This window comes from Rhineura floridana, chromosome 9 (assembly GCF_030035675.1).
Source record: "Rhineura floridana isolate rRhiFlo1 chromosome 9, rRhiFlo1.hap2, whole genome shotgun sequence".
Lineage (NCBI taxonomy): Eukaryota > Metazoa > Chordata > Lepidosauria > Squamata > Rhineuridae > Rhineura > Rhineura floridana.
The window spans coordinates 40,014,512-40,040,174 of NC_084488.1; the positions used below are offsets into that span (position 1 = coordinate 40,014,512).

At 39.5% G+C, this 25,663-nt stretch overlaps 1 protein-coding gene across 9 annotated transcripts in view; it reads left to right on the top strand.

Annotated features, from left to right (window-relative positions):
* The window catches only part of SORBS2 (sorbin and SH3 domain containing 2), a 128,058-nt gene that overhangs the window by 42,559 nt on the left and 59,836 nt on the right, over positions 1–25,663 (top strand). For 8 of the 9 annotated variants that reach the window (XM_061585106.1, XM_061585107.1, XM_061585112.1 and 5 more), the window contains 5 exons: positions 203–378; positions 11,211–11,277; positions 13,060–13,104; positions 15,585–15,762; positions 16,180–16,294. In XM_061585106.1, coding sequence (XP_061441090.1) covers positions 203–378; positions 11,211–11,277; positions 13,060–13,104; positions 15,585–15,762; positions 16,180–16,294 — 581 coding nt within the window. The remainder of the gene's footprint in view (positions 1–202; positions 379–11,210; positions 11,278–13,059; positions 13,105–15,584; positions 15,763–16,179; positions 16,295–25,663) is intronic. The other variant, XM_061585111.1, reaches the window with a different exon arrangement.

The following is a 25,663-nucleotide window of genomic DNA, read 5'->3' on the forward strand; positions in this document are numbered from 1 at the left end:
GCATGTGCTGTGCCATAGAGTTATGGTCCCACTGAGCATAGACTCCCTTCTCCACCTCATCCAATATCTGGTGTCGTGGGTTAATCATGTGTCAGTTTGCCACATATGCTGCTATGAGACGTTGAAAACACTAGCCCAATACACAGATGAAAACATGGTAATTAAATTGTTATACAGCGCTGTGTTACCACTATCTTTGTAGAATCCACAGAGACATACTCACAGCATGCTCATTCTGTCGGCGGCAGCAGTACCACCAGTACAATACCAATCTGTAGAACTTCAGAAGAAGAGAAGAAAGTCACAGTCATTAAAGCACCACATTATGCAGGGATTGGCCCAGTGGATGAATCAGGAATTCCAACTGCAATTAGAACGGTAGGAAATGCTGATCAGATGCTGTGTGTGTGTACACTGCATACAATGAATTGATTGTTGCTAATAGCTTTTTTCACATTCTTCTACGCTTATATAATGTGGACTAGAATGTGCGCAATCGGGGAACTCACGGTTATAATTGTCATGAGAGTGGCGGGGTTGATGGTGTTTAATTGGAGAGCCTTGACTCTTTATTTTTCCTTGTAAAGTTGTCAAAAGATCTCCCATTTCCTTTCTTTGCTCCACCTTTTCTTCTTTTGTTCATTTTGCCTTTTAAAAGTTTCCTAAACGTTGGTGCATTTTGTAATATTTAGCAAGATGCCCTGGCATGTCTTATCCTTCCTCGTATTCTTGAGCTAGCCGTTATAAAAAGAATTAATGGATTTATGCATGCATGCTGCACACACATATACCAGACTTATTTTACTGTTAGCACAGGGAAGCCCAGTACAGAACTAGGCTTTCCTTTGCTGAGGGGAAAAACCTCTCTGGGGTCAGTCTTGACAACTTGCCACTTGTTAGTGCTTGAGTGCTTTCAGGATGCCACACTGAAGTGTTTTGTTTTTAGCTATGCTGAAGCATTCTTTCCACACTGCTGCCCCAGCATCCCCTTCTGGCTGGTCTGGGCGGCAGCAGTAGCAGCTGCAGCTGGTGTAGGGAAGGAGCTATTTGCCAGTGTAAAGGAGTTGCTGCTGCACTGGCCGAATGAAACGTCTAGGAACCAGGATGAAAGCAACAGAGCCATTGCAGGTGAAATCTTTGGGAGGTGCAAGGATATCGCAGCTGTGGATGTACTTTGCTGGCCAACACCAACATACAGGGCTGTGTGGCTGCCAGGAACATCTTCAGTGGAGAAAGAAGCTGGGGGGTGGAAATGGAATTGATGCAAAAAAAGCAGTAGGGGAAGATTTTACTCTAAGTGGTAAGACCGGGGGCTTGTTTGAAAAAAGAAGGGAGGGGAGAAGCTCAGTCAAATCTTTCTTCCCTTTCTTAAAGCTTCTTTTTTAAATGTCTAACTCTCACTGTAACAATTCTCAAGAGATTTCCATCCTGTTTAAAACAGACACATCTGTTATTGAGGAAATTACTGTATGTGTCTTTTTAAAAGAATTGCAGATTAATCACATAGGATGGATATTATACAACAGTATAAATTAAAATCCTCCCAACTGTACTTAATGGGTGTGGCAAATGGCCAGCTATATATTTAAACCTCTAGACCGGGTTGACTTGGTCTCTTTAAGATTTACAATGAAATTCCTCCCATTTTGGATAGCTATTTCTCTATATAAAAATCATTTCAAGCTTGCACAACTGTCATTGCATAAATGTTTCTTATAAGCTAATGTGATTTAAGACATGCACAGTGCAACCCTATCCTTGTTTATTCAGAAGTAAGTTGAACTCGAATAAGCAATTGCAGTCACATAGTTTGCTCAGAACATAGAACATAAACATAAAGAGGCACATGGATGTGACCACAGAGACACAAAAGAGTGAAGGAGCTTAATGCTCTGCCACATCAGACTGTTTACAGAGTTCCTTTTTAATATGTAATGCTTGCAAATTCATCTAAAATAGCACAGTTGTTTCAGATGCAATGCAATGCTTACAATGCCATTTAATCATATATAAGTTGTCAGTATATCTTGCTGAGTTCAACAGAGCTTGTTTTAGCATTTAGTACAGACAAATGTCTACATTGCCATAGGCTTCTTTTTAGAAGAAGGGGCGACTGATATATTTTATAAATAAATAATCAAGCGTACACAGGATTATGGGCTAGTGGCGTCAATCCAGCATAGTTAGTCTGCAGTCTAGTGCATGCTTACCAGGAAATAAGTACCAAGAACTCACTTGGACTTACATCTGAGTTGATGTGCATAGAATTGCACTGTCAGGCATTGTCAAACTTCAGTTGAAACCAGAAGGACAAGTTAGTTGTTGGGGGTAACATAAGTTTCATTGCTTCATCGCCATCATTGTCATTTTGAGGGGTATGGAAATTAGAAGAATGCCCTTTTAAAATCAAATTTATCTTCTAATCACTTTAGCTCTTCCATTCGTTCAATGTACATACGTCCTAATCCAGGCATCAGTTGCCTAATTGTGATGTACTGCGTCTCTTTCAAGTGCTTTGCTGAGCACCTTCTCTGGGAAATTGATGTGCTTGTTAACATTCCAACAGTGTGTCTGAATGAATCATAGAATACCAATGTACACAGATGTCAGATGTGCCTTTAAAAAGTAACATTGAAAGCCAGCCTTAATTGACAATGGCAGATTGGTTTTCTAGCTGTTCAAGTGGATTTCATCACTTCTGGCTTGTCTGAATTCATCTGCAGGTCTCCCTCATCCAGCCCATAACTGAATCCAGACATTGGCACAAAGTCTTAACTTCAGCTCCCAGATCCAATGTAAAGGAAAAACAGAGCTGAGGGCCCTCAGCATATTGCTGGCACTGCACTCCATATTGTCTGATACCTCCCAGCAGCTGCATGTAGTTTTTCAAAAGCATTGTAGATAAGTGATGGACACTTCACAACCTGAGGATCAAATCCATTGCCCACTCGAAATAATTATGTTGCTTACAATCCATTATCTACTTTCATATTCTATACAGACTTTTTTTCTTTTTAGCAACAGGAGCACACACACACATCCATATATAAGTTGGAAGGGATCATAGAATCATAGAATAGTAGAGTTGGAAGGGGTCTATAAGGCCATCAAGTCCAACCCCTTGCACAATGCAGGAATCCAAATCAAAGCATTCCTGACAGATGGCTGTCCAGCTGCCTCTTGAATGCCTCCAGTGTTGGAGAGCTCACTACCTCTTTAGGTAATTGATTCCATTGTCGTATGGCTCTAAAAGTTAGGAAGTTTTTCCTGGTGTCCAGTCGAAATCTGGCATAGATTCATAAATCTTCCTGTCAGATTGTCTGTTTGGGACCCAGTACTCAAACCACAACTCAAGGTTTCTTTAAATACATTTGTTCCTCAAGCTGTTCCTTTACTGAGACTAGGGATAGAAACACACTGTTCTACTGTTTCCAGTGCATCTCCACCTCTCTCTTCTGCAAACAAGGGCACACAATGCTAATCAAACCCCACCTCTTTTTACTGTAAAACTTGGTGGGAGCCACTTGAGTGCATATTTTTTTTATTCAGCTTCAGATTGGCAGATCAACCTATACCCCCTCCAGGTGTGGCTGATGCAAATGCTTTGATCTGGCTACTAGTGTGTTTACAGCCTGATTGCCATTTGTAAGTTTGTTGTGCAAGTGTCTTGGACCCCAAGTGGAGAGTGTCCATGGTGTTGCTGTTGAAAAAAGCTACTTCTCCCGCTTCATCCCCACCCAGTTGTTTTTATTTTAGTTTTGCATTGTCAGTGTTTGTTCTTTTCAAGCCAAATATGGATTGGCATGGAAGAAGAGGGCAAGCTGTTGGGCCATGTAGATTGCAGCAAGGAGGAGACAGGTCCTACTGCGTGGGGGCATCTTGGCTAACAGACCTGCATAACCTGGAATTGATCTTGCCTGGAGCACTGCTTTTGTGTATTTTAGAGGGGCAAGAGGAAGATGATGCACTTGTTCATACTTCAGAGGCCAAATAGAAAACATTGCATGAAAAGCTATACTTAGGGAAAGCAGAATGTGGAATTTATTCTTTATTGAAAGGGCAACAGCTATTCCAGTATTAAACTTTTCCCTAGGTTTCATTCTGTCCATTTGTAGGAGTCTAAATATTGTAAGCTTACTCGCTTCTATAGTAAAGTGTGAAGTTAAGTCTTAGCCTCTTCATAAAGTGAAGGTCAGCTACAGCAAAAGGAAGTTTCAGCAGCACGGTAAACATGTCTACTGTATACTGGGCCACTTTCTGAACAAATAACTTTCAGCCAAGAGTTTGGACACACATATTTTTGCAGCGTGTAGTGTCTGCCCATTTAGGAACGTTCCAAGAACTTACAGCAGTTAAGCTCACTATCGGCTTCTAGAAGCGATGAAAACCAATTGTTCAATTTCAGGTAACTTGTTGTTTCAGGTAACTCCACAAAAGACTGCTTAGAAAACTGTGACCATCTTATAGTGTAAATTGTGATAAAAATGCCCCGAGTTATGTTATACATTACATGTATGTATGTAGTTAATCTATTACATTTATATGCCACCTTTTCATTCGAGGAGCTCAAGGTGGTCTCCCTCTCCCCATTTTGTCCTTACAACAACCCTGTAAGGTATGTTAGACTGAGAGACATGACTGGGCCAAGGTCACGCAGCGCGCTTCATAGCTGAATGGGGATTTGAGCTCTGGTCTCCCAGGTTATAGTCCAACACTCTAAAGAATAATTATTCTGTTTTCTGTGGTTTGGGGGCACTCGGGACTCAGATTTTGAACATTAAAATGTATTTGAGTAAAACAGAAGCTGATTTGTCTGTATTTATGCAGTTGTTTTAATGTCATTTGTGTTGATGTAATAATGTAATATGTGTTAGATTTCTACATACCTAGCAAGATAGACAAGCTAGATTCAGTATATATTTAATGTGCAGTCTAAGTGCTTTTTTGGTAAAAAATGAGATGCTGGTACTTATACCTTGATAAAGTGCTGTGGTTGCCAGCAGAAAATGGTTGCCATGGGGAGCCAAGAAAGGGGTGTTGGTACTCAATACCAGTGAGTACCATCACAAAAGAAGCACTGGGCAGTATTCAGTTAGCCATATTGTAGTGAAATAATGAGAACCAAAATTGCACATAAGTAAATCACTTCAAATTTAGAAGCCTTTCTAAATAGAGGCCTGAAAGGCCACGTAAAACACCGTGTGAAATGTAAGGATATGATGTGTAGATCATGGATAGATTATTTTAAATCAATAAAATTTTCTGATACTTTATCAAGAACACAGGATTATGCATTCCAAAGAAGGAACAGATGCATGAATTTCTCATCTTTGCAGCTTACACATATCGTATTATAAGGCAATCCTTGATGACTTGTAGGCTATTTTGTTTTTTGCTTGCGCCATCCTGTATTTCTGAAACTTCTGGTCATTTTGGTTGCCATGAATGACCATCCAGAAAGTATCTTCTTGCTCTGGAAGAGGAGAAATGTAAACAGCATTTATCTGTTTGTTCCCAAATATTGGCATTTTTATAGGCAGCTTGCACTGTATGTTTCCTGAAAACTGCACCCATGGGTGGCAAGAAAGAAAGACCTCAATGGATGACTGACGAAACTCTTAACATGATTAAAGATAGAAGGAAAGCAAAAGCAGAAACACGGTTAGAACCCTCAGTGCAATAATACAGTGACTAATATGTAGGGACAACTACTACAATAATTATTGTATAGAAATAGAAGAGGATAATAAAAAAGGTACAACAAGAGCCCTATTCCAAAAGATTAGAGAAATCAAAGGGAAATTCAGATCAAGAGTAGGGATGTTGAATAATCAACAGGGGAACACACTGACTGACCAAGATAAAATAAAAGATGGAAGCAATACACTGAAGAATTATATAAAAGAGATGCAAGGATGACAGATTCACTCACAGAGGAACCACATGATGAAGAACCAGAAATTTTAGAATGTGAGGTGGAAGCTGCTCTTAAAATACTTGGAAGAAACAAATCACTAGGAACAGATGGGATACCAATAGAGTAGCTACAAGTTACTAAGACAGAATCTGTCCAAATTTTAACAAAAATTTGTCACGAAATACGGAAAAGAAAACAATGGCCCACAGACTTGAAGCATTCAATATACGACTTCCGGGAAGGGTGACTTCGCTTGTGCCTGCTTTTGAGACGGGCTCCCGCCTCAGAAGAAGCTTATTCAGATATAAATCAGTCAGAACATTTTTTTTTTTTGACTGATGAAATTTCTCCCGGGCAGGGAGAAACGTAGAGATTAACCTCAAAAGCCTGTTTTTGTTGGGAGGACTGGATTTCATTAATTTATGAGAAAAGGTCCAGCCAGCAATGCCGGATGGACTTCCGAACAAGCTCTATCTGATTAATGCGACACGTTTATCTTTTCTTCAAAGAGAAAACGGACGAACAGGCAAGCACCCTTCTTTCTATTATTTTTTTTACTTGGTTTAAATTGTTGCAGCAAAAAGAGATTTGTCAAATGAATCAGCTTTAAAGAACTTCTGGGTGAGCTATAACTCTTCTCTGTTATTCACGAAATTAACAGCTTATCTCTGTTTCTATTGCAAAAAGCTGTCCTGGAAGTGCATTCTAAAGATATAAACAGAAGAGGGATTTCTATTCCGAGGAGAAAAAAATAAAAAATATGAACTTTGGAACATTATATTGTCTGGGACTATTCTCTTTTTGGTCTATTTTATTTTGACGAATCTGCTTCTTCATGACACCACTAACTGTTTTGATGCTGGGAACTAAATTTGTTTTGTATTCTTGAACATAGAGAGATAAGGCAGGCTGCTCTGTTTATACTGTGATGTCATCAAGCCTGGAATATTAACCCAATTGTTGCTGAAATAAGAAGTGGTTCTTCTTTATTTTTGTTTTGTTTTGTTTTGGTGGTTTTAAAAATGGCAATCAAGAAAGTGGCTGAGAATCTGGAAGTAATTATGTTTCAGAAAATAATGGATGAGATTGAGATAACGAAACAAACCCTGCGACAGGGCAGTAAGGAGCTGAAAATTGAACTGAGCAAAATGACGCAGGAGCTTAAAGAAATAGGGGATCCTGTGAGAGAGGAGAATGAGATCAGAGATGAGAAAAGAAAAAATAAAGGGAAGATACAAGCCCTGGAGATTGGAACAAATGTGGAATTGGAAAAAGATCTGGAGTTTATGGATATTAAAAATAAAATCTACTGTTTGGAATTTAACGTTATCTCTGAAGAAATTAATGAAGATATTAGAGATAAAGTTATCAATGGCTTGGATAATTTTCTGGACTGGAATGACGTGGTGGAGCTTGATATAGAGAAAATCTATGGAATTAACTGCAGCCATGTGACAATGGAAAAACTCTCAAGAGATGAGCCAGTGCATTTTGTAAAAAAGAAGAACAGAGATATGACTTTACAACAATATTTCAGCAACTTATTCAGAATCGATGGCAAGAAAATATTTGGGATAGAGGAAATTCCCATCAGACTCTTATTATATGACTATGGCTATGACAGCAAGATTATTATGGAATACTGATAATGGAAGATTGGGCACTGAAATTACTGGACTTAACAGGACTATTGAAGATGGAAGATGGAATTAATATGGATAATGGAATAATGGCTATTGAAATTATTGGACCTAACAGATTTTGATGAGATGGATTAATCGATATGTTTATTTGGACTATGGTTATGACAATAAGATTATTATTATTATTAACGAGATGGATTAATCGACATGTTTATTTGGAGAAAAATTGATAGATATATTTCTTAAAGAATTGAAACCTCTCTGACTTTTTGTGGAAAGAATAAAGTAATGTTTATGAGATTTGATGATTAATTAAGATAACTACTGGAGGAAAGTGATTTTATAATATAATTTAAGAGACAGGATTGTTATATATTGTAGACCTATAACTGATTTGATCTGCGACAAATGGGAAGTCAACATTTTATTTTTTTGTTTAATCATTTTTGTTTTGTTTTGTTTTTTGTCTTTGAATGTTTTATGATTTTGTTTTGTTTGTTTTATGAAAATTTGAATAAAAATTATTGTAAAAAAAAAAAAGAAACATTCAATATACATCCCAATTCCAAAGAAAGGGGATCCCAGGAAATGCAGTAATTATCGAACTATTGCCTTAATATCCCATGCAAGGAAAGTAATGCTCAAGATTCGACAACAAAGGCTCTTACAATATATGGAGTAAGAAATGCCGATGTCCAAGCTGGATTTGAAAGGGAAGAGTTACCAGAGATCATATCGCAAACATACGTTGGATAATGGAACAGACCAAGGAATTTCAAAAGAAAATTGCCCTGTGTTTTATAGATTACAGCAAAACTTTTGATTGTGTAGATCATGAAAAACTATGGAATGCTTTAAAAGTAGTGTGGATGCCACAGCATCTGATTGTTCTGATGTATAATCTATACTCTGGACAAGAGGCTACTGTAAGGACAGAAACTGGAGAAGCCAATTGGCTCCCCATCGGAAAGGGTGTGAGACGGGTGTATTTTATCATGCTATTTGTTTAATCTATATGCAGAACATATACGAAAAGCAGGATTGGACCCAGATGAAGGGGGTGTGAAAATTGGAGGGAGAAATATCAATAATTTATGATATGCAGACAATACCGTACTACTAGCAGGAACTGGTAATGATCTGAAACGAATGCTGATGAAAGCTAAAGAGGAAAGCACAAAAGCAGGACTACAGCTGAATGTCGAGAAGACTAAAGTAATGACAACAGAAGATTTATGTAACTTTAAAGTTGACAGTGAGGACATTGAACTTACCAAGGATTATCCATACCTTGGCACAGTCATAAACCAAAATGGAGACAATGGCCAAGAAATCAGAAGAAAGCTGGAACTGGGGAGGACAGCTATGAGAGAACTAGAAAAAATCCTCAAATGCAAAGATGTATCACTGACCACCAAAGTCAGGATCATTCAGACCATGGTATTCCCGATCTCTGTATGGATGTGAAAGTTGGACAGTTAAAAAAGTGGATAAGAGAACAATCAACTCATTTGGAATGGAGTTGGAGGAGAGTTTTGCAGATACCATGGACTGTGAAAAAGACAAATAATTGGGTGTTGGAACAAATTAACCACAATTATCACTAGAAGCTAAAATGATGGAACTGAGGTTATCATACTTTACACAGATAATGAGAAAACATGATTCACTAGAAAAGGCAATAATGCTGGGGAAAACAGGAGGGAGTAGAAAAAGAGGAAGACCAAACAAGAGATGGATTGACTCCATAAAGGAAGCCACAGACCTGAACTTACAAGATCTGAACAGGGTGGTTTATAACAGATGCTTTTGGAGGTCACTGATTCATAGGGTTGCCATAAGTCATAATCAACTTGAAGGCACATAATACAAACACACACTTCTAGATAAACTGTTGTATTTGTAAATGGGCCTTATTTTGCCTCACCCATGCTACTGTACAGATAGAGGAACCTTCAGGAATAGAGCAGATCCCACTGTAAACTGAACATTATGGACATGGAAATGATGTGAATGCTACTGTAGCATAAGTGATGTTCACTTTGTGTCATGTTACAATTTTTTTCTTTTTCCATTGAATATTTGAATGCTTCCACAAGTAAGGATGTGTGAGTACCCAGTTGCTCTTCCAAAGTGGACTAAGCTTTTGCCAGCACATGATTATTTATTTATCTATTTATTTAAGTCATTTCTATACCACTTTATATTATTTGGGAAACAAATCTCAAAGCAGTTTACAACCTAGATTAAAACATTGAACAAAACATCACAAAATAAAAGAAAACATTACAAATGCAGGCAAAATATAAAAGACATATTCAAAACAGCATAATTAACAAAAATAAAAGTATTCACTTAAACATAAACATTATGAGCATTATAATGTGAGCATTTGCCTAAGGCTCACAAGTGCTTGTTAAACACTTACATTTGTCACTCCCACCATCCTGACCCTAAAAAGTCAGCAGATTGCCTGTGGCAGAGCAAGGGAAGCTTACAGAGATGGCAGCACGAGACTGAAGCTACAACTTCCAGAATCTCTAGTGGGAAAATGATGCTATTTGGTTCTTTTTTCCACTAGGGATTCTTGGATTGATAACCCCAGTCCCATTCCATGGAGGGAGAAGAAGCTGTACCAGGGCCTACCACTCCCACCTTGCACTGCACTGTCCTAGATAAATTGCTAGACTGGAAATGGTGTTTGCAGGATAAAGATGAGCACTTTGTCGCTTTTTGTGAATGAAGGGTGTGTTGGTTTTAGTAGGCTCTTCAAAAGCTTACTGCGTTTCTCTTATTAAGGCATAGACTCCTGCCAAAGCTTCAGACTGTGTGGCCCATAGAAGTTGCTCTAATCAATTGTTTATTTCATTTATGAATTGCTTCCTATGAAGCATCACAAAATAATCTGAAGTCTACATTCTTGCTGCATTGATTGCAATGATAATAGGTCTATATATGGTTATTAATATAATAGGGATGGGAGGAATTTGGTTCAGTTTGCATTTAAAGGCCAACCTACCTAATTCACATTTTCCAAAACATTACACAAACAGAAACACAGCCACCCTTCAAAATCTGCACTTCTCTGGATTTTGCAATGCAGTTCTTAATCTAAGTAACGTGTACACAAAAATGCATGTGCTAGGGTAAAGTATACATAAAAATGCATATGTTGGTGAAAATAACATACAAGATGAATTATATTAGGGAACGTTGCTTTGCAAAAAAATATTTCTGTCAAAAGTGCATAGAAATATGTGTATAGCAGGAGAAATTTGCACTGAAATACTAATTAATTTTCATTAGAAGTGTTTTTAAAAAAACTGCGAACTGATACAGTGACATGGACAACTGAATTTACGACTGGAAAAATGAGAAACTGAAATGTACAGATTCACTCATCCCTCTAGAGCGTACTGTGCTTTTATTTTTGTTTCATACATTGCTTAAAGGTTCTTTTTGAATATAAAGCAATTAAGAAATGTTTATAATTATACTGTTCATAATAATACCTCATCAGCTAAGCATGAGGGCCATTCAAAGGGCCAAACAAACCTCTAGCTTCCTCCATTGCAAACTAACCTATTATATGTGCCCCTTTTAATTTTTGTTGTTTTTCCCACTAATTCTTTAAACTTTGTTATTTTTAGACAGTTGACAGGCCGAAGGATTGGTATAAGACGATGTTCAAGCAAATACACATGGTTCACAAGCCTGGTATGTGCAACTTTCTCTCCTTGCTACATTTTCACATATCTTGATGGTTTGCTGTCAGATAGTAACGTATGCAGGCGGTCATTCAATAAATAAAATAGCTAGGTTCAGTGGGCACTACTTCAAGCCAAATAAGTATATTCAATACAGCTGATTTATTTTTCTGTGGGGAAAGGATTTCCCTAACAAGCATTAATATTTTAAAGAGGTACATAACAATAAAATGAGAGCATTAAGGAGAAACAGTCACATGGTTTTGTGTTCATCCCTTAGAATTAGCATGGGATGGTTTTCATTGCTGTGGTCTGGCCAAGGCAACAAAACCTATTTGAGAGTTTTTTGCATTTGCTTTTGCAAATGCAACAGAAGTTTAAGTACAGAAAGATCCTGATTTGCGTTATGAGGCCTATAGGCTCTCTGATTGTGTGGCAGGAGCATGTGGTGCTCCCTTTTAGCAATGGGAATAACACAGCCAACATAGATTTATGGGTGAAAATAGGGCCACAACTTTATTGATTAAGGCAAGTAAATTGGGGTTGGCATGGCAGTAGAGCAAGGATCCGCTTCATTCCTGCAGCCCTTCTTGAGGGAATGCCGAGTCAACCACCAGGCAGTTGGGAAATACCCCTGGAAGTTGGCCAGCATTAGACCCAAATGAGGCAAGAACCCAAGGCAGCTGTGGTCCCACTGACCAACCGGTGGGGCGGGGGTCATGAGTTGGGTGAGGCAATAGCTCTCCTGAGCTAGGGGCATGGCCATTGTGTGCCTCTTATGGAGGTCCCCCTTGTGTTTGATTGTGCCCAATGCCATTTCTGCCTTAAGTTGTGACAGAAGTAAATGAACGCCTAACAACTGCACAGTGAACCACTGAGGGATAGGTGAAAAAATGTGCTCAACAGTGAGACTGGATTTACTGATAGGAAAAATTACGGCGCTCAGCAGGGCAGGACCTTTTAAAGACACGGGCCTGACTCCACCTCTCAGGCGCTCTTGTGGGATCACTTGGAATTGCAGGTAGTCCTGCAAGAGCTGCCACAGGCAGGAGGATGAGATTTCCCCCCTCTTGTTGCTGTCTGGGGGTGTGCTCTGCCCCACAGTTGGTTCCCTGAACCCAAGGGCTCAAGGCTTGGCTTATTCACAACCACTTGTGTATGGTTTCTTATTGGAAAAGGAGTCCCTGTGTATTATAGGTTCTGAGAATAAGCCTTTCATCTAAGAATGAAGAGCAGACTGATAGTGACTGTTTCAGGACTACACACTGAGCTTTGTGGCTGAGCAGGGAATGGATTGATAAACAATTAATTGATTGGTTAACAGAGTGATCCTGAGGAGGGGAAGAGTAGCTATTCTTTTAATCTATTTAAACATGATGGTGCTACCATCTTAAATTAATCATTTCCACATGCATGTGAGAGGAATAGGAATGCATCCTTAAGGTGGTGCCTGACATCTATAATTTTTATGAATTCCTCTTTAAAAATAATTAGCATTTTAAAATTAACATGTTTAAGCTAATTACAAATTTGCAGATAATTAACTAATGAATCAGCTAAGTATTACAGACCTAACTATAAGGGCTGCAGCTCAGTGGGAGAATATATTACTTCCATCCAAAGTAATACAACAGCTGTATTCTGTCCAGGATTGATTCAAAAATAAAGTAATAGCATATGGGATAGATTCCTGAAGTAAAAAGTGTACAACTGATTTTTTATTTGTATTTGGGAAGAAAATACAAATCTGACAGGTGTTGCACCGCTATAACATTTATCTTTCTTTTTGTAGATGATGACACAGACATGTATAATACCGCCTATGCATATAATACTGGTAGGAATTACTCTTTCCCTTCACATGAGTCTCTCTTTGTTAGTTTAAGCAAGTACCTAACCTTGTAGGCCCATGCTTATTGTGCTTATGTAACTACAGTTTGTAGTGTTTTGTGGAATCTCCGTGTGTTGTTTTCATTTCATTTGTCTGACATCACAGTGATTGTGATTTATGGTTTTTTATCCAAATAATCCTAAATATATTGTTGTCAGTGGTGTCTTTTCAGTGCTTTGGTTTTGTAGCAACTTATTCTGGCTTTTGGAACAGAGATTCAGGGCAGTGTCAGACAGTTTCCTGTAGCATACTATGAAAAGTTAATCTCCATCAATATGTGGTGGGGATGTCAAAGGCAGCAGCTGAGTAGAGTACTGCATTGTATGCATAAAACATGGGGAACAAACCAGATGAAGTCATATATTTTTGTGTCCCATTAATTTTAATGGGGGAGAGTTGACACTGAAATAAATTCTGCTAAAGGCACATTGCACTAAATGTGCAGCATGCAGCTAAAGTCTCTGGATTTTCTTTTGACTGGTACAGGTGAGCAATTTTTAGCTGGACTGCAGCACATGGGGAGGAGAGGTTTACTCCACCACTACACTGCCTGCTGCCATAATTGGAACAAAAATTGCCTACTGTCTGGCTATGTGGCTAGAGAAGCCACCTGTACCTGTGATTAATTTTTAAAAATCCAGAGATCTGACAGCATGTTATTCATTTGGTTTAATATGTAGTTTGGCCCTCAGTTGTGTTTAATTTTCACTGGGCCATGCCCTTTACCGTGGGACAAAACATGAATCTAAAATTCATATTTTCACATCATGTGTGTCCATTAAAATTGTAAGCAGTTTGTTTTTGCAGCTGATGGAAATTGACAGAATAGCAGTAGAGTTGACAATATGGCAGTAGAAGACTGCAAATTACTGTAAAGATGTATTCCAAGCCAGAGGATAGTGAAAATATATCAACGTGCTTGGTGATAACAAAAGCCTTATAAAAATGCAAAAATATCCAAAATGTAATTGTACCTTAGGATAAAATGCATTTTTAAAAAAGCATCTTCCATTTTAAGTTCATATCATGTTATGTATAGATTCCATTTTTGCAAAAGTATATATATACGTGATCTGCTTGGGTAATTGTCCAAAACTAATGTTTATAAATATTACTAGCCAGAAGGCATTGTTCACTACCAATATTAACAAAGGCATGCCTAAATATTCAAGTGTGTGTGTCTTTCCTTTTCAGTTTTGAGTTAACAAGCATGGGTCAAGATAACAATGGCACCCATCAGTAACTGATCCCATTTGGGTCTATGGCTCAAGGCATTTCCAGTTGTAAACATGGACAGAGCCCGTTACCCATGTGTGAAAATCCAAATTGGGCTTGATAAGCCACTAGCTTTTGGCAGTAGCGGTCAGTGAGGCACGAGGGTGGGGCACCATTTCTCTCCCAGTTTCTGAATGCAATGGGTTGCTGCCACTGACCGTGAGGGGTGAAGGGCTGGAAGCTTGGCATGGTGCAGCAGCAGGAGCATCAGATTGGCTCTGCCACCATGCACCATGCCAAGCTCCCTGCACTTGCTCCTCTCAGCCAGTGGCAGCAACCCACCTTGTTTGGAAGCTGGAAGAGCAACAATGCTCCCACACACACACCACCTCACCAGCTGCTACTGGCTGTGGGGCTTCAGAAATAGCCATTGATGAGGGTGCCATACGTAGGTGGCATGTTACATTTCACCTGATGGTTCACAAATTGCCAAGCCCCTCCTACACATGCTTACTGTGAATCAGTGAAGGGATTCTCATACCAAAAACAAATTTCTCGATTGAGCAAATACTCGGAGGCACCCTTTTATTAATTTTACAAATATGTTGCCCCCTCCAACCCAAGATACTCTTTTGGACCTGGCTTCAATTGATGGACCTTGGGGTTCTAGTAAAAATCGGGGTGGATCCCACAGTCTGAAATCGGCAGACTCCCATGAAGCTCAATAGTAGTTATAAGTTCCATTGACATCAGTGGGGCATACTTCCAAGAAAATGGGTTTAGGGCTATATGTTTCACGGCATGGCTTTCTTCTCACTGATATGTCCACAAGTATCGTGTGGGGGTGGGTGGGTGGTGGGGGTGGTGTTCTACGAGGGAAAGGTGCTTTTGCACACATATTGGGCCCCTTAGTTTATGGAAATTTACCTTTCTTGTTGCAGCCTTCCATGGTACATGTTATTCTGTTCCAGAGGGTGCCCCAACCTCTGGGAGCAGGTTTTTCGGGGCACAGGGGGCTGCAGAAGAAAGGAGAATGCAGGAAAGCCCCATTTTGTGAATTCCATTTCTTTCATGGAACTGAAGTGAGGATCCAAGCCAAGAAGAACAGCTATCAATTCACATTACAACTTTGCTAAATCCATATTTGACTATGCAATATGAATAGTTATATTCTGATTTTTTTTTCTGGTTTTGTTTTTGTTTTTCATTAGGTAACTTCAGCCCATCCTTTTCTGCTCAAGCATACCCTGCAGCCCGGACACAGACATACAGGCCCCTGACAAAAAGTACTTCTGACAATGGCACTGATGCCTTCAAGGCCTCATCCCCTGCACCTCCACCACCTCCAGTACCACCAGTTCGTCCATGGCAAAGATCTGCACCAGAAAAGTAAGCCCTGCAGCCATTTTGCAGCAGTCAATCTAGAAACTGCAAATTGAGAGCTAGTGAGAAAGAGTTGAAGCACATAGCAAGCGCTTTTATACTTACAGCAAATGAGAATGTGTCGCATAGAGATTGTGTCACCATAAATAACTTAGCAATTGGAATTGCCATTTTGCCTCTTTCAGCTATCATAATGTCATTAATTATGCTATTACAAAACATGGTTTTCCTTTCACTTATACTAGAGATTCAAATTCATGTACACCAGAGTCAGTGGAATCTCTTGTTTCAGTGTTGGTTTAATTCCAATTTTGCTAATGCTATATGGAGAAAGCAAGTTTGATGTATAATACTTTCCTCATATATGTATAGAGCTTGATAGGAAAGATAATTTAATTTAGTTGTTAATATTTTATTTCTTAGAAATGAGTGGGACCCTCCTGATAGAAAAGTAGACACACGCAAATTCAGATCAGAACCAAGGAGTATTTTTGAATATGAGCCAGGAAAGTCCTCTATCCTTGAACATGAGCGACCGGTAAGTGAAATTGGTTATTATTTACCCATAATAATGAGTTTAAAGAGATAAATTCTAGTATTAAAATCTCATATTGTTTTATCAGATATCTAAATACTTTGAAAATAAATTCATTGTACTGAATTCTTTTTATGCAGATTGGCTGAAGCTTAAGAATGAATAGTTGTGGAGAGATTTTTGAGTGAAGGGTTCACATGATATGGTAGAAAAGTTAAAATTTAGATTGCTTGCCACATTTGTCTACTCTGGATTTTTATTTTATGTTTTAATTGCAGAATGTGTGTTCTTTCTTGTTTGCACAGATAAGGAAATTATTATAAGCCTCTAGTTGCAGTATGAATGTGGAGAATTTGTCACCACTGTAATAATTTTACCAGCACATGATATAAATAACATGAGAGTTGTTACACATGGAAATAAAAAAATTTCCTAGGCACTCCAGAAAAATTAAATCCACAAATATTTTCATTATTTATCCTTAATGACTTTTTCACAAATGATGGCTGAATGCACTCTAACTTGTGACTAAATTTCTTGATTTGGTTTTCTAAGCTAGGGTTCAGATAAAATGATTTAAAAGCATGTTTAATAAGGCTGATGCTTGCATAATTACCACTAACATTTCCAGTAACCCAAAGGGCATCTTCAGCTAGCTCTGCTCATAGACTTTTACTGCATATGTGTACACTGAGGGAAATTGTGTTTTATTCAGACACACTAAAACAGAACATTGGATTTGCAAAAATGGCATCTTTTATATCTTTAGTGGAGACAAAACAATCCTTTTCTTCAGTAGCCAGAAGGTGATCTAACTGAGCTGGCTTTAATCAGATTAGTACTATATACGTTGCCTAACTTGGATGCAGCAATTATGTTTAAATACTCAGTATTTTTAGTATTTACATAACATTTTAAGAATGTCTCCTTTTAGATATTATAAATGTATTATTATATCTCTGTTGTTCAGGAATTACCATTTTGGATTCCTCGGTGTAGGTATTTAATGCTGAGTTTTTCTTTCTTATGATGTGTTATATTGTAGCCATTGCTTTTGAAGTCATTTTTCACCATAGCAAATATACCAGGCTAAATCACACTGTGTGGGTATGTTTTCATACTTCCCCATCTCTTCCATTGAGTCAGTTAAGGTGTAATTTCCAATATTTTTTCTCAAGAATTATTAATAATGTAGGTTGCAATGTGAATGTGGATTATTTCTCACAAGTACAATAATTTGTATCAGCATACAATACATGACAAAATAACATTTTTAATATGTATTGGATGTTTGTAACTTAATAGTTGGAAAGAATTAAAATCAGTATTGCTAGTTCTGACCCACCAACGTACATAATAGTATGGCATGCATTTTTAAAGGGATGAATTGAATATAATAATCACATCTCACTCATCACATCTATGGAAAATGGAAATGGACTGCCTTCAAGTCGATCCTTACTTATGGCTACTCTATGAATATGGTTTTCATGGTAAGCAGTATTCAGAGGGGGTTTACCATTGCCTCCGTCTGAGGCTAGTCCTCCCCAGCTGGCTAGAGCCTGCTCAGCTTGCCACAGCTGCACAAGCCAGCCCCTTCCTTGTTCACAACTGCCAGCTGGGGGACAACTGGGCTCCTTGGGACTATGAAGCTTGCCCACGGCTGTACAGGTGGCAGGGCATGCAACCCTTGAGCGAGTCACTGTGGGTGTGATCTTTAGCTGGCCCTTGACACCCAGAAGACACGAGCTGGGATTTGAACTCAGTCTCTGGACTCCCAGCCAGGCTCTCCTCCCCACTATGCTATACTATGGAAGATGAAGCATAAAGACTTGTCCCTAGATTAGTTTGAAACTGTGCCTACGCTTTGCCTCCATCAAGGACAAATACACAGTGTAATCCAATTGAATTTGGGATGAAACTATTATGTTATAACAAAATAATGTTGCTGCTGAAAATCGCCATGTCCTCCCCTCCCCTCTCCAGCAACATGTGGTACAACTGGGGAAGGACAAATCAGTCTCTTTCCAATCTGCGTCAGTTTCATGTGTGTTCATTCATAAGTCCCACTTCTGTATTAATCTGTGAACTTAAAAAAAATACAGAAGTCAATATTTTATTACATAGTTATTTTTAAAATATGTATTAAATTAATATATTTTATCTAAGTGTACACATTTGTAAACATATTTTACTTCAAAATATGTATTTTTATTCATGTTGGTACATTACGCATTTTGAGCCCAGAAATGTATCGCCAGGTTTGAACAAGTGTGAAATACAAAGGATAATTCTGTTCCAGTCTGTATATTAATCCAGAAGGTGCAATTTAGGGTAGATTGCTTTAAAGGGCTGATGAAACAAAATTATCCTCTATCCCTGCTCCAGGGCCAAATTAGATGTAGGGTACACATATCTTTTCCCCAGGGGTGGAAAAATAATCTGGGGAAGTACTGTTTTGGGTGGAAAGTCAGCCAAAGAGGAAAGGGCCAAGCAGCTGCTTCCCTCAGTGTTCCCCTTATCAAATTCATTGCCTTCTGATGCTATTTTTCATAAACTCTTGGTCCAAGTTTGCATGTCAAGCTAAACTGTGGCTCATTGTGGCATGCATGAGCTGCAGTGAGCCTTAGACTGATACTCTTTATCCTGTCCTCCTCCTGTGTGACTGGGAAGACAATTTTGGAAGCTTTCCATGGTTTTGGTAAACCATAGCTTCTCATTTTTGTCCAAACAGGGGGTCATGGTTTTACACTAATTATGCTTAGTTTTAAACAATAAGCATCATAACTTACGGTTTGAAGTTGGTTTCATTTGAAACTAACCATAATTAGCGTTAAGCCATGATTCGTAGTTCAGATGAAATGGGAAGCCATGGTCAAGTAAAACCTTGCAAAGACCACCTTCCAACTGTGTGGGAGAGAGAAGCACACAAGCCCAAAGCTTGCTGCGGCTCATGCATGTCATACTACACTGTGGATTAACATAGAGTGGCTCATGTGTGGCCCTTCAGGTGTTGTTTGATTCCAATTCCCATCATCCTCAGCCAGTATCGCCAGTGGTCAGAGATTATGGGAGATGCCCCTTCTATGATGAGTTTCCGCCGGGCCTTGAAGACCTTGCTCTTCAGGCAGGCTTTTGGGGTGGGCTAGATTTTATCTTCATTGTTTTTAGGTTTTCAATGTCTAGGTATTATATGCCTATGTTGTACGTCGCCCAGAGTGGCTGGACAGCCAGCCAGATGGGCGACTAATAAATTCTATAAATAAATAAAATAAAATAGTCCAGCAGCATCTGGAGGGCCACAGATCTCTTACCCCTAGTTTAGTATGACTTGCAAATGCAGCCACTAGGTAATATTGAGATGTTCTTCTAGTACTGATACTTAGAATCATAGATCATAGAATAGTATAGTTGGAACAGGCCTATAAGGTCATTGAGTCCAATCCCCTGCTCAATGCAGGAATCCAACGTAAAGCATATCTGAGAGAGAGAGCGTGAGCGCGCGAGAGCGAGAATCCCGCTGTGAGGAGGTGGTTGCGCTTCTTCCTCTCCTCGTCTTGGTGCTCCTCAAAGGCCCACCCATCCTGCCAAGGCCCGCAGCAGCAGCTGTTCCTATCAGATGCTGGGCTGGGCTGGCTGGACCGCCATCATAGCAGCCGCAGTAGCTTTGATTCCTTGGCTGTTCCTCACCCATTTGCTCTCTCTTCTCCTGAGCATACTTTTAATTTTAAAAAACCCTTAACCCTGCCCCTGAATAACTTCAGGAATGGAGCCGGGATGGGGTGGGTGGTCCCATCTCCAGGACAGGGCAGATTAGCCCTCCTTGGGCCCACAGATCAGGAGGGCTGTGCACAGCCCTGTTAATTTTAACAATGGGCTGACCAAATGACACAACTTCAAACGCTGGCTTACAATCCTGGCTTGTTTGGATAAACCATTGGTAGCCAACATGGTGTCCTCTAGATAGCTAATATGGTGCCCTCTGGATGTTGTTGGTTTGCAATTTCCATTACACCCAGTCAGCATGGTCGGGGGTGATGGGAATTGTAGTACAGTATCATCCAGATGGTACAACATTGGCTGTCCCTAAGATAAACTATAGTTAAACCTAACCACTCCTGGTTTGGATATAATGTCAAACCATAGTTAGTTGAAAAGAGAAGGAAATGCTTTCAAACTTCTTCTGTGGCTGCACCAATGGTGGAGAGGAAATGGGGAAATGCTGGTTTTCCAATAGTGCTAATCTATGGTTGGGGGTTCTGTTCAAACACAGGCCAAATATGTTCAAGATACAAACAGAACAACCCATTGACAGCAGTGATCACTGTGAAAAAAATAAGCACATGAAAACTTACATGTTTCCTCCTTTGCCACAGGAGGAGGAGTTTAGAAAAATTAACTTCCATTTTTGATTGCTTACCTGTTTATTCTACATACATTCTACATGGTGTTTACACAATGTCCACTCTTTATTGAATATTTGTTCTGATTTGTTTGCAGAGAGGTTATAGCACAATGAACATTCACCCTGATTTACTTGTGCTGAGGTTATTCATCTTTCCATCTATTGATCATTTACCCCACATGTTTATTCCCCCTCACTTTCCTAACCATAAAAAGCCCTCTTATATTTTTTCAAGTGTATTTGTTGAGCCAGAGCACTTTAATCACTTTAACTGAGCAAACCTAAATTCTGGTACGTGATCAAACCGCTCCAGCAGATTACTGAAAGTTTGGAGATTATCTCAGTCACCACAAATATTCCACAAATGGACTATTTTTAGGTAGATAAAGGGAATTTCTCTGATCTTCCACAACTGTGGGTACATCACAAGCTCATTGGATCTCAGCATCTCAGTTTCTATGGAAAGTGTATGCATGGGTACAGTTGTGCAAATTCTGTATTATTTTAGAAAAACCCAGACCTTTAGCTGAGAACACAAGGATGAAACAAAATGGCCTGATTAGGCTTGATTATCTGTTTTAAGGAGCAGAGCTTTTTCTTTTTCATTTTTCCTCTTGCGGAGCCCATTCTGTGGAATTCCCTCACTGCTTGACAGACTAGCTCACTTTAGGGGTTTTTAAAGAGCTGTAAAGACCTTCCCATTTCTCCGAACAGGTGATTAAAACAAAAAATAGGGCTGTTACAAGCCCCTCCCACTCCGCCAAACCATTTCCCACTCGCCTTCTGTCCACTCCACCGCCAGCTCCACTCATGGCAGCTCCTGCTATTACTCAAGATAATTAAATAGGGCATCCATTGCTCAGAGGCAAAATGCCTCTAAATACTAGAAGTTAAGGGAAAATGGGGAAAGCTGTCACATTTGTGCCCTGCCTGTGAGCTTCCAGAAACATTTGACTATCTGTTGTTGGAACTAGACAGAAACAAATGCCGAGACTAAGTAGAAAGAATCTCAAACCAGTTCTTTGTCCTTGCATATCTTGTTATAACATCCATTCTATAGAAGAGTGAGGCTGAGAGACTAGCATCAACCCCACTTCCGGCAAATGATTTCCCTTTCAAGAGATTACCCTTCCTTTTGACCCAAAATATGTTGCAGGGCTTCCTCATGTTGGCAGAGACCAAAGGAGGAAGAAGGGCTTGTCCACATGGGAGCATTTCTTCATAGCAAATAAAATGCTTTTAACGTCATGATAGATTTGCAAAGTCCACACTCCATGTTCAATGGTAGCCACAAATTCGTTGTTTTCAATTAACACCAGTAGGCATTCCTCTGGGAAGGATTAGTGTCGCTGTTTCCCTGTGGCCCCGCCCTCTAATTTTAAATTTTTACTCCCTCTGGTTGCTCATTTACTGGACATGTGCAAATATTTTTGATCTGAGCCGTATTTCCACTCCCTCCTGCCCCCCCCCCACTTTCTAAAGTTTGCCAGTTGAAAAGAAATGGGGTCATCTGCTCCCTCCTCTTCCTTTTCCTGGCTTGCATCACAGTTCTTTCAGTTGTGCAAGCAGCCCTCCCTCCCCTCTTTACACTAGTCTGTTAGGAGGAGATAATGTATTTTGAGAGTTGATGAGAAGTGGGGTCATTTCCTGGTCTGTTATAGGGATGTAATCCTCTCCTTTAGCTTTTAAGTGTGGCCCCCTGGAGGTCGTTAATGATCCGATTCCTTTTCCCTTCACTATCGTATCATTTTTCCAATTCCCTCCATAATTTTTTTGCTTTGCGGAGAATATCAATATTTATTCATGAATCTCCACTGGTATTGATGTCTATTCTCAACTATGTAATGATAGAAAATACATTGATAAAAGGTGGTCCACGGCATGTCTAAAAATACAATTAAAACCATACAGCATCTAACACAATTGCTACAAAAGGCAGAAAAATCATTAAGTGGTCTGTCAAGACCCTCAGCTGTTTTCAAGTGGTCCATGGGGGAAAATGTTTGAACCACTGACTTACAGCATTAGCTGCCATACTTTTTAAAAAAAGTAGTAGACATATTCACCATGAATTTCTCTATCAGTTCCTTTCAGTCACGATAACTGAATGGAATCTGTATATTCAGAGACATCTTTGAACCAGGTGCCTTCCTAGATCCCTTCTGCCAACAATAATAATTAGTCTTTGGCTCAATTCAGATGTAGTGATCTCAGCCTGATCAATTATGGTCTGTTGGACCAAGAATGAGTGTTGTGCCTGCTTGCCTCCTTCTCCCCTTCCTTTCTCTTTAACCTTAATGCAAAACTTCCAGAGTTTCCTATTATATCCACAGTTCCTATTACATCTAAACCAGTAAGCTGTGGTTTAAACAAGCTGTAATCCTCTTGCTTGCAAACCAGAACAATCCTGGTTGTAATTAAGAGCTTAAACCACAGTTCCTTGGTTTTTATGTAAAAAGAAACTATGGTTTAACTGATCCTGGAGGTCTTGCATCAAGGCATGCAAGAGAAAGAAGAATGGGGAAGAGGAGTTCCACGGACGCTGCTGTTTCTCAGACTGTTTTTATCCACATTTAAACCACATTTTATAAGACCAAGATTATTATATTTGAACCAAGTTTTTCAATTAATCATGGAACACAAATAGCAGATAAAATAAGCTTTGTGCATGGTAGCGCCATCCAGCATCACCATGACTAGACATGGAAAACTAAATACAGAAAAGTTCTACAAAGCAGAATCTTTAGAATATGGCAAGTGAATGGGATGGGATGGTGTTGAATGAAAGGGGAATCCTGGGAATGCCTACTCTGACACTAATGCACTAACTGTTGCACAACTAACATAAACTGTGATAATTCAGCTGGTGAGATCTAATTGCATCTGAGCTTAATAAGCTGGGGTTCCAAATCAGCAGTACAAGAATTCAGGGCATTTGTTCTCTGAATCTGGAAAAAACCTAAAGAAATATCAGGTATGGCAATTTGTGAATTGGTCTGTAAGAATTTTATTTTATTTAAAATATTTTTATCCTATTTTTGAACCCATAATGTCTTGCAGAAACTAATTTAAAAATGGAATTCATACAAAGTACAGCCATCATAAAAATAGCAGCTACTAAAGCAGCTGATAAAAATTACGGTGCTGTGGCAATGTCCCGTTCGGTGCCAAGAAACACAGGAGCCCTCTATTCAGTAAGGTTCTCTATTAAAGTTACATCAATCTTAAAAGCCCTTCGACTCATTCACCTAACTATGCTTTCTAGGAACTAATTTCCCTGGCTAGCAATGACTAAGCTGCCTCCAACCACAGACATTGACTCAGCACCCCCTCCTTGTCAATGCCTCTTACATAGGTTTCACTTTTGTGCGCAAACAAGCGCTCCTCCTAACCCCCGCTGGCTGTTGCTCTTCACAACTCTGGATCCTGCGAGAGCGAGGGGAAGGAGGCTGGAGCTCGACTTCCCCCTCCAGGCTGACAGTCTGGGCAGGTGTGGGAAACTGCTGAGTGTCCAGCTGAGAATCTGCAAGTTGGTCAGGTGGCTCCTTGGCCGCTGGGGGAGGGGGAGTGCTCTCAGCAGCATCTTCTGACAGTTCTTCCTGAGCCTCCACGGGGGGGGGGAGGGAAATTGGGGACACTGCAAGTTCTCTGTCAAACTCTCGCTCATGTCCTCAAAGTCAGAGTTCTCGTGCACCCCCTCCCCTCTGTCCTGGGTCATGGCCAGTAAAAAGAAAGATGCTCAGCAGTGATGTCAAATGGAAAATCAGTTGTTCTTCTTGTATTCATCTATTCCCTGCACATGGAATATTGGATATAAGGTGCTGTTTGCTTCTGGTGAGAATAATATTGCCAGAACTCTGATACTTTGAGTCTGAACTCATTGTCTTGAAAGGTGAAGATGAGGCTCTGCAATTGCGAAAGGCTTAGAGAGAAGAAATTCTTGTTTCTTGCTGCCCTCTACTGCACAATCAGTAAATCAAAAGGATATGTCCCATGATGACTGTGGGGGAAATGCCATATTATTTGACTATGTATTGATAATGCTCTAAAAAAGGAAACATGTTGTTCACAACTTTGAAGAGCATGTGCTAAAAGCAGACCCTCAGTGGAAGCCCCCAATCAGCTGTTGCTTCCACCTTCACATGCCATCACCACTGGTAGTAAATCAGTGTGCTTGATAAATATTAATTTGCTTTTCAAACATATATTGATACATATATTTTTATTATTTATTACATTCATGGGACACAAAAGCCCCTCCAAAGAGCTAGAGATGGGGTACATGGCCCTCCTGCACTCATTTTTTATTCTCACAGCAGCTCTGTAAAATAGATTAGCTGAGAGAATGTGACTGGCCTAAAGTTACCAAGTGACCTTCATGGCTGAGCAGGAATTCGAGCCTAGGTCTCTCTGGTCCTAGTTCAGTACTCTAACCACATCACCAAACTGGTCCTGATTAATCAGAGGCTCCTTTTACTCAATTCTTAATTGATTTTATGTAACCTATTAATTAGCATCATATTTGTGTAGTGATATGAACTTGGATCTCACTGACCCTATTAATCCTAAACTATGTGCATTCTACTATGCAGAATGCTGATGATTAGTACTGATTATCTGTTGAAAGGAGGCACAGGAATGGATGGCTAGATCTATTTCCCTCTCCTTAAAAGAAAGTGATACATGCTATCAGAGTTGACAGCACCAGTTGCCTGTTTGGCCAAGTACCATGTGCTTATCTCCTGGATGCTGTATATGATTTCCATCTTCGCAAATAACATTTTTCAAGTGTCAAATAGTGATCCGGAATCTCTTAGCGAGTGCGCGTGTGTGGATATATGTGTGTGGATATATATGTATATACATATATACATACACACACACATACTACATTAGTAGGTTTTTATATATTGGGTGAAGGGATGGGGCATCCTATGTACTGCTATACGCTTGGCTTAAAAATGCAA